At 32.8% G+C, this 12318-nt stretch overlaps 1 protein-coding gene across 1 annotated transcript in view; it reads right to left on the bottom strand.

Annotated features, from left to right (window-relative positions):
• Positions 1-5574: 5574 nt before the first annotated feature.
• Positions 5575-12318, bottom strand: part of LOC149949437 (uncharacterized) — an 83231-nt gene continuing 76487 nt past the window's right edge. The window contains exon 6 of the mRNA XM_090169419.1: positions 5575-5869. Within this exon, the coding sequence (XP_090025545.1) occupies positions 5575-5869 (295 nt within the window). The remainder of the gene's footprint in view (positions 5870-12318) is intronic.

Genomic DNA, 12318 nt, shown 5'->3' with positions numbered 1-12318 from the left:
GGTACCACTCCCAAGTTTTATAGAAACGTAAAAAGAATTCTCTATACGGACGAAATAATGGTCGTTAAGTTCATTTCGGAGGTAGTGCGAAATAACTGGAGCCTCCTGGTAAGGGGACTTCACCGTCAGCTCCGTTCTTAGAAAGAACTATTTATTAAACCCGAGCTTAACTATAAACTAGAGGCTTTCGTGAGTGTGAGTCATTTCTACAGTCTCCAGCGAAGCTTTCGGACTTTGTTTTTTACGAGAGCTCCGGCAAAGACTAGGAACGTTCGAGCTTAACTTTATATACATCCAGGTTTTTAGGAACACGCCCTAGGATTGTTTGGATTTATATATATTTTTTTAAACATATAAAATGGGAGGTTTTAACTACATTGTTTGTTTATAGGCTATTCAGTCGAATAAATTGAAGAACTTTATTAAGGTGCTATTGTTTAATGTTCCGCCGCGTAGCTACCTTTACGGGGTTGCGTGATAAAAGTCATCAAAATAGACTCCTTCTCCGATTAAGAATTAAATGATCCGTAAAGAGGCTCGCCTTTTAATGGCGTTTTCTGTTCGGGATTCTTTTTCACTGTTGAGCGTTTGAATTTATGGCGCATTTATAATTATTTAAGCCTCCGAGCCAAATGCCGTTACCAATTACTAGACCCTGTTGTTCTTCAAGTGTTACACAAATACCACGTTTTCGAATAAACCACTGGTAAGTAAAGGTAAATAACGTTATTATCATTTTTAATGGTAAATATTGGTAAATATGGTGAATACCATTTTGGCAATATTGGTAAATAGTGAACAACATTTTGGTAATTGGTAAATATTATTTTGTTAAGTGGTAAATATTATTTTGGTAATTGGTAAATATTATTTTGGTAATATTGTAAATAGTTATTATTGTCTTCGTAATATTGGTAAATAGCGAAACAAATTTGCTAATATTGGTAAATATGGGAATACAATTTTTCATATATTGGTAAATAGTGAATATCATTTTGGTAAATAGTGAATATCATTTTGGTAAATAATGACAAATAGTAAATACTATTTTAGTAAGTAATTTTAAATTTTTATATTAAAAACATTTTGGTAAATATTGAAAAATATTTTCGTAAATAATGGTAAATATTGAAAAATATTTTCGTAAATAATGGTAAATATTGAAAAATATTTTCGTAAATAATGGTAAATATTGAAAAATATTTTCGTAAATAATGGTAAATATTGAAAAATATTTTCGTAAATAATGGTAAATTTTGAAAAACATTTTTGTAAATAATGGTAAATATTGAAAAATATTTTCGTAATTAATGGTAAATATTGAAAAATATTTTCGTAAATAATGGTATATATTGAAAAATATTTTCTTAAATAATGGTAAATATTGATAAATATTTTCTTAAATAATGCTAAATATTGAAAATAAATTTTCATAAATAATGGTAAATATTGAAAAATATATTTTCGTAAATAATGGTAAATGTTGAAAAATATATTTTCGTAAATAATGGTAAAGATAAATAAGATCTGGTGATATTAAGCGAATTATGCGTACACAGTTGAAAAATTTCGTTTTTACCATAATTTACATTAGAAAACAATATGTTATTTACCGCATTTTGTATTTCATACCACAACATTATTTAACACACAATTTACCAGTTAAATACCATTTCGCCACACTGTGCTTCACTGTATGAAAAATTAGCATTAAAATATTTTTATTCTATTAAATGAATAGAATTGACAAATACTTTCTTTCTATCGGTTTTGTAATCTAAAATTCAATGGAATTTTAATAAACATAAATATTTTTTTAATATTTTAGTTTACTCGGATTTGTTTTGTATTAGGATTCCTTAGAATCAATTTTTAAAATTTTACTAAAATTACTTGTTTGAAATTTTGATTTAAATCAATCATGATTTAAAAACTATTTGATATAAATCTTGGTTTAAATCAATTATTTAAAAGATCTCGATTGAAAATTTTATTTAATTCAATATTTGTTTAAAAATATCGATTAAAATCTATATTTAAATCAAATAATTGTTTAAAAACTCTTGATTCAGATTTTGGTTTAAATCAATAACTGTTTAAAAAATTCTTGACTTAAATCTTATCGGGATTTAAATCTTGTCTGGATTTATATCTTGTCGGGATTTAAATCTTGTTGGGATTTAAATCTTGTCTGGATTTAAATGTTGTCTGGATTTATATCTTGTCGGGATTTAAATCTTGTTGGGATTTAAATCTTGTCGGGATTTAAATCTTGTCGGGATTTAAATGTTGTCTGGATTTATATCTTATCGGGATTTAAATCTTGTCTGGATTTATATCTTGTCGGGATTTAAATCTTGTTGGGATTTAAATCTTGTCTGGATTTAAATGTTGTCTGGATTTATATCTTGTCGGGATTTAAATCTTGTTGGGATTTAAATCTTGTCTGGATTTAAATGTTGTCTGGATTTATATCTTGTCGGGATTTAAATCTTGTCGGGATTTAAATGTTGTCTGGATTTATATCTTATCGGGATTTAAATCTTGTCTGGATTTATATCTTGTCGGGATTTAAATCTTGTTGGGATTTAAATCTTGTCTGGATTTAAATGTTGTCTGGATTTATATCTTGTCGGGATTTAAATCTTGTTGGGATTTAAATCTTGTCGGGATTTAAATGTTGTCTGGATTTATATCTTATCGGGATTTAAATCTTGTCTGGATTTATATCTTGTCGGGATTTAAATCTTGTTGGGATTTAAATCTTGTCTGGATTTAAATGTTGTCTGGATTTATATCTTGTCGGGATTTAAATCTTGTTGGGATTTAAATCTTGTCGGGATTTAAATCTTGTCGGGATTTATATCTTGTCGGGATTTAAATCTTGTTGGGATTTAAATCTTGTCTGGATTTAAATGTTGTCTGGATTTATATCTTGTCGGGATTTAAATCTTGTTGGGATTTAAATCTTGTCGGGATTTAAATCTTGTCGGGATTTAAATCTTTTCGGGATTTAAATCTTGTCGGGATTTAAATCTTGTCGGGATTTAAATCTTGTCGGGATTTAAATCTTGTCGGGATTTAAATCTTGTCGGGATTTAAATCTAATCTGGATTTAAATCTAGTCTGGATTTAAATCTTGTCGGGATTTAAATCTTGTCTGGAATTAAATCTAGTCTGGATTTAAATCTTGTGCGAAATATTCTTCAGTGCATTTGCTTTGCACTCTGACTTTATCTTCCAATATAGTTTAGCAAATTTACTGATAATATCATAGAATGGTTTTTATTTTAGGGATACCATTGGCGTGTTATCACGGAAAAACTATTCACGCGTATCTTGCAATTTCGGCATTTTTGTCTTGGTACTAAGGAGTCCTTAAGAAACCCCGAAATCGAATTCTTTGTCATCGAACATGTCCCTTGTCAGCGACGAAAGCCAGGACATGCTAATGCTGCCGCTCGGAACCCATTTACAGTCTCGCCGTATAAAAATCGACGGACGACAAAAAAACACGAAAAACGATCAATGCTTCTTTTTCAAGCCTGTTCTTCTAGGCACCCTTCCATCCGATTTTCTCCCTCTAAACCTTACAATGCATTTTACAGAAAGGACGTTGCTTTGGAGGGGGTACTAGAGTTCCTTCCCCATTTTCGTGCTGACTATTAAATCTTCTTTGGCCCGAAGCTCTGACTCCGGAAGATGGACATCTTCGAGGATTCGCGATCTCATTTTTTCCTATTTTCATTTCGATTCAACGATTTATAGATTTTTTTAATAAAAAAGACGAAGTAATTTTACCACATGAAGTTTTTACGTACTTTTTTATAGATAACTATTTCATCGAGGCGTTTACGGGGATCGCCTTTACGATATACAGGGTGTAAGCTTCAGCCGTGGTCCAGCCTCGGTACTTCTCCTAGTACACCAGAGTACTGCGGGTTGAGCACTTCTACAGGCGCTTTTAGGCCAAAAGTAGACCAATGGGATAATTGGACGCCTCAGCCGTGGTCCAGCCTCGGTACTTTTCCTAGTCTAAAATTAGACCAATGGGAGAATTAGAAGCGCATCTTCCAAATGCTTTTCGGGCGATTGGATAAAGATGCGCTTATAATTATCCCATTGGTCTATTTGTGGAATACCAGCGCCCGTAGAAGAGCTCGACCCGCAGCATTCTGGTATACTAGGAAAAGTAGCGAGGCTGGACCACGGCTGAGGCTTCCACCCTGTATATCGTATTTTAAACAACGCGTTACTGAGTTTTAACTTGCTATCGAATGCAAATTAACAGTACGAAAATTATCTCGTAGCATTGCCGTATACAATAAAATTAATTTTAAATAATAATTACGCTCAAAGTTGGACATATTTTTGATACATTTGTCGATTGTATGGTAACAGTGCTTTGAAATCGAAATCAAATTAAACTATAAGAGTTAGTGTTGACATATTCCATAAATATTGGATTTTGAGAGTTCACATGTGGAAACATTTTTGGATTATGTATCGTAACATTGCTTTGAAAATAAATGCAAATTTAAGCTACACCAAATTATCCATCTGGTAGCACTCTCATATACAAATTAAAATGATTGAATATTGAGAGTTGGACTTTATGAGAAAATGTTTGGAAAAATCAATTCGTGCGCCTTATCTATAACACCCGTTTTAAAATAAAATATTTTTTTTTCGTAACTTTGGTTATAATTATATTTAATTTCGTAATATATTTTTATATTATTTTATTTATTGTGAAATGTACCTAAATGCTATTTAATTTGGCATATTATTTAATTCATTATTTAATAATTTATGATTATTATTTTTATAATTGGTCTTTGAAATGTTTTCTTAATTGGGCGTTTTTTTGTAAAAAATATTTAATAAAATTTGGGAATGAAAAATTTCTTCCACCCAGAATCTATTTTCTAAATTATATTCAAATATTTTAGGTTTATATTTAAAGATTTAAAACGTTGTTTTTTAATATGAATGCGGGGAGTTGTTTTTGTAAGAAAATCTGATGATTTAAAATAAGACTAATTTGTATCACCTGTAGGCCTAATTCCGAATTTCAGATTTATAAAGCCGGTTGTTTTGTTTAGATAAGAAAAACTAATTCTAACTAAACCGATTCTAATCGTTTATGTACCAAAAATATATAGGACTAATTCAGAACTAAGTGTTATTATTTGATTTACCGCGGAGGGTATTAGTGAAAAAACACTGAAATTTGGTTTTACATTTTGAGAGATTGGCTTGTTTGTTATGGCACACAGAACTGATTTCGAATACTTTTGCTTTTATAGTAAAGAATTGCTGTTTTTGGATAATATCGAAAGCGACTTTTCTTCAACCCAGTACGTCGTGGGATAATATCGTGTTTTGTTTAACGGGGTTTATTTGTTGAAGTAAAAAAATGTACTTAATCCTTCGTGATTTTTTTTATAATTGTTTGCAGGGCCCTGTGGGTCAGTTCCGCCGGACATCGCGTCCGTCCGTGGCCGAATTCACTCGGGTAATTGTTTGAGGGGAGTTGTTGTTGGTTAGTGCGCGGGCGAAGTGTCGGTCCCATCAGGTGTACTCCGTTTCGGACAGCGAGGCTTGACCATCCTCGGACAGTCGGCGGTCGTAGTAGCCCCTCCTCCCGCGTCCACCTCGGCCCAGACGGTCATCTTCCTCGTCATCTTCTTCGTCGTCGTCCAGGTCGGGGTCGAAGTGACCCGGAGACGGTTGTCGTTGCCGGACATTGGGCGAGCCTCTGACCACCGGCCCCGGAGTGACGTTGGAGAACGACAAACTTTTCTGATAACTCACTAGCTGACGTTCCAATCCGTAGTTCTCAGCCTGTAACGCCGCGATTTCTCTTCTGTTAGGACGATAAAAATAATCATTTCATTTTTACAATATGGTTCGAGTTCTATTTTTGGTCTTACAAAGGAGACTACCCGAAGTGGTTATCACCGATTTGGTTGAAACTTGGGGGTTAGGTAGACCTTATAGTAGTATAAAAATTGGGAAAGGGAAAAGTTGCAATGAGCTTTAGGTTTCCCATGGCAACCGAAAATGTTTTTGATCTCTCAAAACGAAAAAATCTCCATTTAAAAAAGCATGGGATTTTCTCGGTTTCACATGGTACTTATTTACTTAAAAAATTTGAAAAAATTAAATTTTCAAAACTTACCCAAAAAGATGAATTTGACCTATTTTGGGTAAAATTTATCAATTTTGGTTAATCGAGAAAATCCCATGCTTTTTTAAATGGAAAGGTCAAAAACATTTTCGGTTGTCATAGGAAAACTAAAGCCCCTTGCAACTTTTCCCTTTGCCAATTTTCATACTACCATAAGGTCTACCTAACCCCCGAGTTTCAACAAAATCGGTGGTAACCACCTCGGGTAGTCTCCTTCGTTAGTACAATAACAGCTTTTAAATACTAATATACGATTTTTAGTTTACAGAAAAAATAAAGAAATAGAATAGACCGTTTCAGCTTGGATTAATTAATCCAAGGTTTCAGTGAAGTAACCGCCGTTGGAACCAAACGTCGAAGAGAGATGTAGAAGTACGCGATTACGTTATTAACTTGGCTTAAATATAGAGAGTTTCAGCAAACCCATTTGTAGGAGTTTACTCGAACATCTGCAACGTTCAGGAGATTGGTAGACGTTCGCGTAAACGCCTAGAAATGGGTTTGCTGAAACTCTCTATTGTCTATAGTCAATTATCCTTTTCCGCTTACCAAGAGCCATCTAGCATCCAACGCCAGAAGCTTATTAACTGTTGAAGCTAAGCAGACACTTACCCATTTATCGCCTGCTTAACAGACGAAACTCCAGCAGTTTATAAGCTTCTGGCGTTGGACGTTAAATGGATCTAGATAAACTGAAAAGGCTAATTGAATCTAATCTCACACTAAGTAAGCGGATGATGGCAAGGCAAATCTGTACATACTCGAAATATATTCACCCTGTGTAGTATATTGAAATATGTTACAAAGATACAAATTTCAATATACTACACAGGGTAAATATATTTCGAGTAAAATAGCGTTTGAACCATATAAGATTAGTATGCTAGGTGGTGTAAGCGTATTATGACTGTTTGTAAAGGCGAATAAAAATGGATCTTGGTACGTAATCGCACCAGTGTAAACTTTTTTTTTGCAAGAAAGGATTATAAAAACAATTTCGAACACTATTCTAAACGAAAAACCAACTTCTAACACTATTCTAAACGAAAAACCTACCTCTAATTCTGTTCTAAACTAAAAAGCTACTTCTAACACTATTCCAAACGAAAAACCAACTTCTAACACTGTTCTAAACTAAAATTCAGACTTCTAACAATATTCTAAACTAAAAAGCAACTTCTAACACTATTCTAAGATAAAATTGGATTTATAACACTATTCTAAATGAAAAAAGATTTATAACACTATTCAAAGTTAAAATAAAACTTCTAACACTATTCTAAATCGAAATGAAACTTCATATACAATTCTAAATGGTGTTTAACTCATTTAGAATTCGGCACAAGAAGATATCATGAAAATATTTTCGCAAATTTTAGATAAATCATGGACCAAGAATCTAAGGGGACTCACTGTTCCCGATATTTTGACACGGTAGGCGTGGCTTAAATCGGAAGGCTTACTGAGGTACGCCAGCCGCTTTGAAGCCCCTCAAGAATTCTGATCAACTATCACTACGACAGGTTTAGTCGGGGCTTAGGCGACAGTGCGTGCGATCACAGACCTGGTCTGTGGTGCGATAAAGTTAGGTTAGGCTTAGTTCATTACTGTTTTGAAGTTTAGAAATGAAATGAATTCCAGTGAATTTTATTAAAAAAACCTCAGATATACGCGGCTTACTGGTTATTTTTACTTAACACGATGGTTAATTACCATTAACTAAACTTTTAAAGAACCAATTTCAAAAATAAAAGGTTCAAAACTTACTAAGCCTCATCGTTTAACCGACAACAACGGCGCCATTTTGTCAAAATTGAACGTGAACGCTCCAGCTTCTCTACGAAACTATGTCGGAAATCGACTTTAGCGACACCAAGTCTGTCCACGTTGAACTAAAATTAACCGTCATTTTCCTATTCTCAGTATTCACGCGTGCTTTAAAAGCCTGAACAGTGAGTCCCCTTAGATTCTAGGTTCATGGATAAATTAATATTCAGACTGTTGGCGCCATCTGGTAAGACATTTGGTATTAAAAAACGGCCTCAAATGGCGTTACTCCTGTGATATGATTTTCCTAGCCTAAAGAGCGTGCAATATCCAGGAATTTATAATAAAATACCATATTATACATTGAAGCAATTTCAATTTAAACGTTCATTTTCACATTACAAATAAAATGTCTGTTAATAATCTTTACATATTTTAAAGGAGTATAAACTAACTAAATAAAGTCTTCAAATAACTTCATGGTATTTTAAAAACATTAATTTTTAAAAGTTTTCGCTAGCTTTCGGGTACGAGAGCCCTTGTCTGAAATGATTTCAGCGTTGTCATTTTAGTCAAAATTTCTCTAATCAATGTACAATAGTTTTTTTATATACATACACACAAATTTTTCAATTTATTATTTTTAATTTTAACTCCCCCCAAATTTTAATGCAAATTTCTCCCTTATCTAAATTTAATTCTCTTATATTTTTAATAGCCACTGCTTCTTTAAAATCTCTTTTAAAATAATGTGGTTCTTTATAGATAATATCGCCATATATGGTTTGCATTACCATTATATTTATCTCAAATTTTTATACAATGTTTATGATCATCTTTTCTTATCTTAAATTTTCTTTTAGTTTGACCTATGTAAGATTTTTTAAATTTATATTAATATTTTTAATTGCCTGTTTGTTTTGTTTTCGGTTATTCTTTTTACATATGGAAGAATTAATATGTTTTCATATTTTCATCTCATTTAGGTCGAATGCTAATTTTTGCTAATTGTTTTGAATATATTTCTTTATCTTTAATAATAATAATCCAAGGCACCACCTTAGGCCTAAGTGATCAAGCTACTTTTAAAGCCATTAATTCAGGTAGCCGGGTTACAATGCGTAGGAGGGTGGTGGCAAACCCTTCATGCCACGCGAGCCAACAGCTCCCTACACTAACTATTGCCGTTAACCTCAACAAGTTTTTGTGGAAGGGGAAACCAAAGAACTCGCTGAAAAAACCCCTTTAACCAGTGGAGAGAGAAATTGCAAACTCAGAAGGAGTAGTTCCGAGTTTTCAAAAGCTGGGATCGAACCCGACTCCTCTTACCGCTAACCACTTCACCACCCCACTACTAAAGTACCTATTTTTATGTTATTTGGGGGGGGGGAGAGATTTATAGTTTAAAAAGGTATTTGAGTGTGTAGGTTTCTAGTATTTTGATAGTTTAAATTTGTTTAATTTTTACGTCTAAATAGGGCAGGGTTTGGTTATTTTCCGATTCATTTGATAATTGTATGTTATTATCAATAGAATTGGCAATTTCGGTTAATTTCTCAATTTTAAGTTAAAGTAAGATAAAAACATAAACATTTTGAAAGCACATAAAGGTGGGAAAAAAATAATGATGGATAAAACTGAATATACGAAAAAAGTATAAAAAATGCTAAATTCGAAAAAATTAAAGTTGATTTATCGGACACAATTGATAGAAAAATAAAAATTATTGTAAATAAAGCAGTTGTTAATGGTGAGATGGAAAAATAGACGAGATTTAAATATTATTCTGGAAATATAAAAATCCCCTTCTTATACGGCATGATAAAACTACACAAAGAAAACAAACCTCTAAGATTAATTGTTTCATCTATAAATAGTGCCAAGTACGCTACAGCAAAAAAGCTAGTAAAAATTATGGTAATAATCTAAAAAAACTCGTACGACTTGGTCATAAAACTAAAAGAATGCCCTATAGACGAAGAAATGTATTTATGTAGTTTGGATGTTGTAAGTTTATACACCAAGGTACCAAATGATAAAACGCTTATAAGAATTGGAAAAAGACGTTTCATTAAAAAATAGAACTACTTTGAACCTTAGTTAAATTTGCCTCAAAAATACATTTTTGTAAATAAATGGACAATTCTATAACCAAAAAGAAGGCTTAGCGATGGGAAATCCATTGTCTGGTTTTATTGCTAATCTAAATATGGAAAAAAGTTGATAAAAATATCGTAAATAACCCTGGAATTTATAATCAAATAAAATTTTGGTATAGATTTATGGATAATATATTAACCCTAAAAAAGAAATCACAAAAAATTTAGGAGTTAACTGAAATTTCAAATTCTATTGATAATAACATACTTTAGACATAAAAAGTAAACGTGAAAATAACAAATTTAAACTATCGATATACCAGAAACCTACACACTCAAATAACTTTTTAAACTATAAATCTTCCCACCCAAACAACATCAAAATAGGTATTTTGAAAAGTCTGAAATATGAAATAGAACGAATATCAGATAACCCCAGAGAAGATTAAGAAGTACATTCAAAACCAATAGTAAAATGCGCATACCGAAAAATTCAATTCAAGATATTTTTAATAAACACGTAATAAAACGACCTAAAAGAGATGAAAAATATGAAACATGTTAATTCTTTATGTGTAAAAGGAATACCTAAAAAAACAAACCGGCAAAAAAAAAATTAATATAAAAGTAAAAAATCAAAAACCTATTACAATCAATTCTAATTAAACATAGACCTAAAATAGATATAAATAATGAAATTGGTATTGTAGATAAATTAAAAATCTTACATAGGTTAAACTAAAAGTAAATTTAAAGTAAGAAAAGAAGAACATAAAAAGTGTATAAATATAACGGAATTGAAAACCATATATGGACAACAAAAAGACATAATTTAGATTGTGAAAATTATTAATAAAGAACAACATTATTTAAAAAAGAGATTTTAAAGAAGCAGTGGCTATTAAAAATAGAGGATAATTAAATTTAGATAAGGGAAAAGTTTGCATTAAAAATTGGGGGGGAGTTAAAAATAAAAACAAAAAATAAATAAATTGGTGTACATGTATATTAAAACTATTGTAAGAGAAATGTTGACAAAAAATGACAACGCGGTAATCATTTCAGAACGTACACTTGACCAGGGATCTCGTACCCAAACGCTAGAAGACTTTATTCAATTATTATATTTTAAACATGGTAACAAATTTTAATTTATATGAGTATAAACTAATTTAACGAAATATTTTTCACTAGGGGCGTTATAGAAGCTTCTATTCCTACAATCTTATGCAAAATGCAAATGCCTGGGCTATTCTCGTGGGCAATCTTTTTGGCTTAGTGGGCGATATAATTAGTAAACACATAATCCGGTAAGCGACTCACTGCGTAAATTTGGGACAAAAAGTATTTATTTAAACTCTGGGAGAATGACTACATGTTGAAATGATTCGGGGATTTCAAAGTCGAATTATCCCTAGGCACGAGAAGACGTCAGTTTTAGGGAACAAATCAGATATCAAGCGGATTTTACTTCATTTATTAGGAAGGAGAAGATCTTTAAATTTTAGTTACAGCCCTGATAATAGGCCTTTCTATAAAATAAGCTACACTCGCTGAATTGGTTTTATGTAGCCCATTCGTCACGAAATACGTAGAAGTTCACTTCAGTTTATGCTTAAAAACAGGGTGCCTCGTCGAATTTACTCTTATGTCCCGGGCTTTTTTTAGTAGAACGTCATCGATACGTCATCGATACGTCAGCAGCAACATCAAACGGGTGGGGTGCATTTGGTCGACTCTTCATTTGACCGACTACTCATATGTCCGAATGCCCATTTGGCCGACAGCTCATTTGGTCGACTTTTAAGTCGGCCAACTGAGCAGAACATATGGCCGACTACTCATTAGGCTGACTACTCATTTGGCCGACTACTCTTTTAGCCGAAATTCTGGTCGACCAAATGAGCAGCCCATTTTACCAACTGCTCATTTGAACGACTGCTCATTTGACCAACTGTTATACTATAGCCTGTCCTATACTATGTCTTGAGTGTTAGGTTGACTTACAGAACGGGCAATGTATTCTAAGTATTGGCGCCTGACGGCGCTGCGCACTCACTTCGCTCGAGCGCTGGGGGACTGGACCGGCCCCCCCCCCCAGCCCTCGTTCTTTATAACTAAGCTGGGCCTTCTAAAACGCGACCTAGAGGACAGTACCTAGCCAAACGCACCTAGTATCGTCCAACCGACAAATGAGCATTCAGGCAAACGAACAGTCGGCCAAATGACCATTCAGGCAAACGAACAGTCGGCCAAATG

Source organism: Leiobunum rupestre, chromosome 3, assembly GCF_980474605.1.
Source record: "Leiobunum rupestre chromosome 3, qqLeiRupe1.1.hap1, whole genome shotgun sequence".
Classification (NCBI taxonomy): domain Eukaryota; kingdom Metazoa; phylum Arthropoda; class Arachnida; order Opiliones; family Sclerosomatidae; genus Leiobunum; species Leiobunum rupestre.
This window is presented reverse-complemented; position numbering and strand designations above follow the sequence as displayed.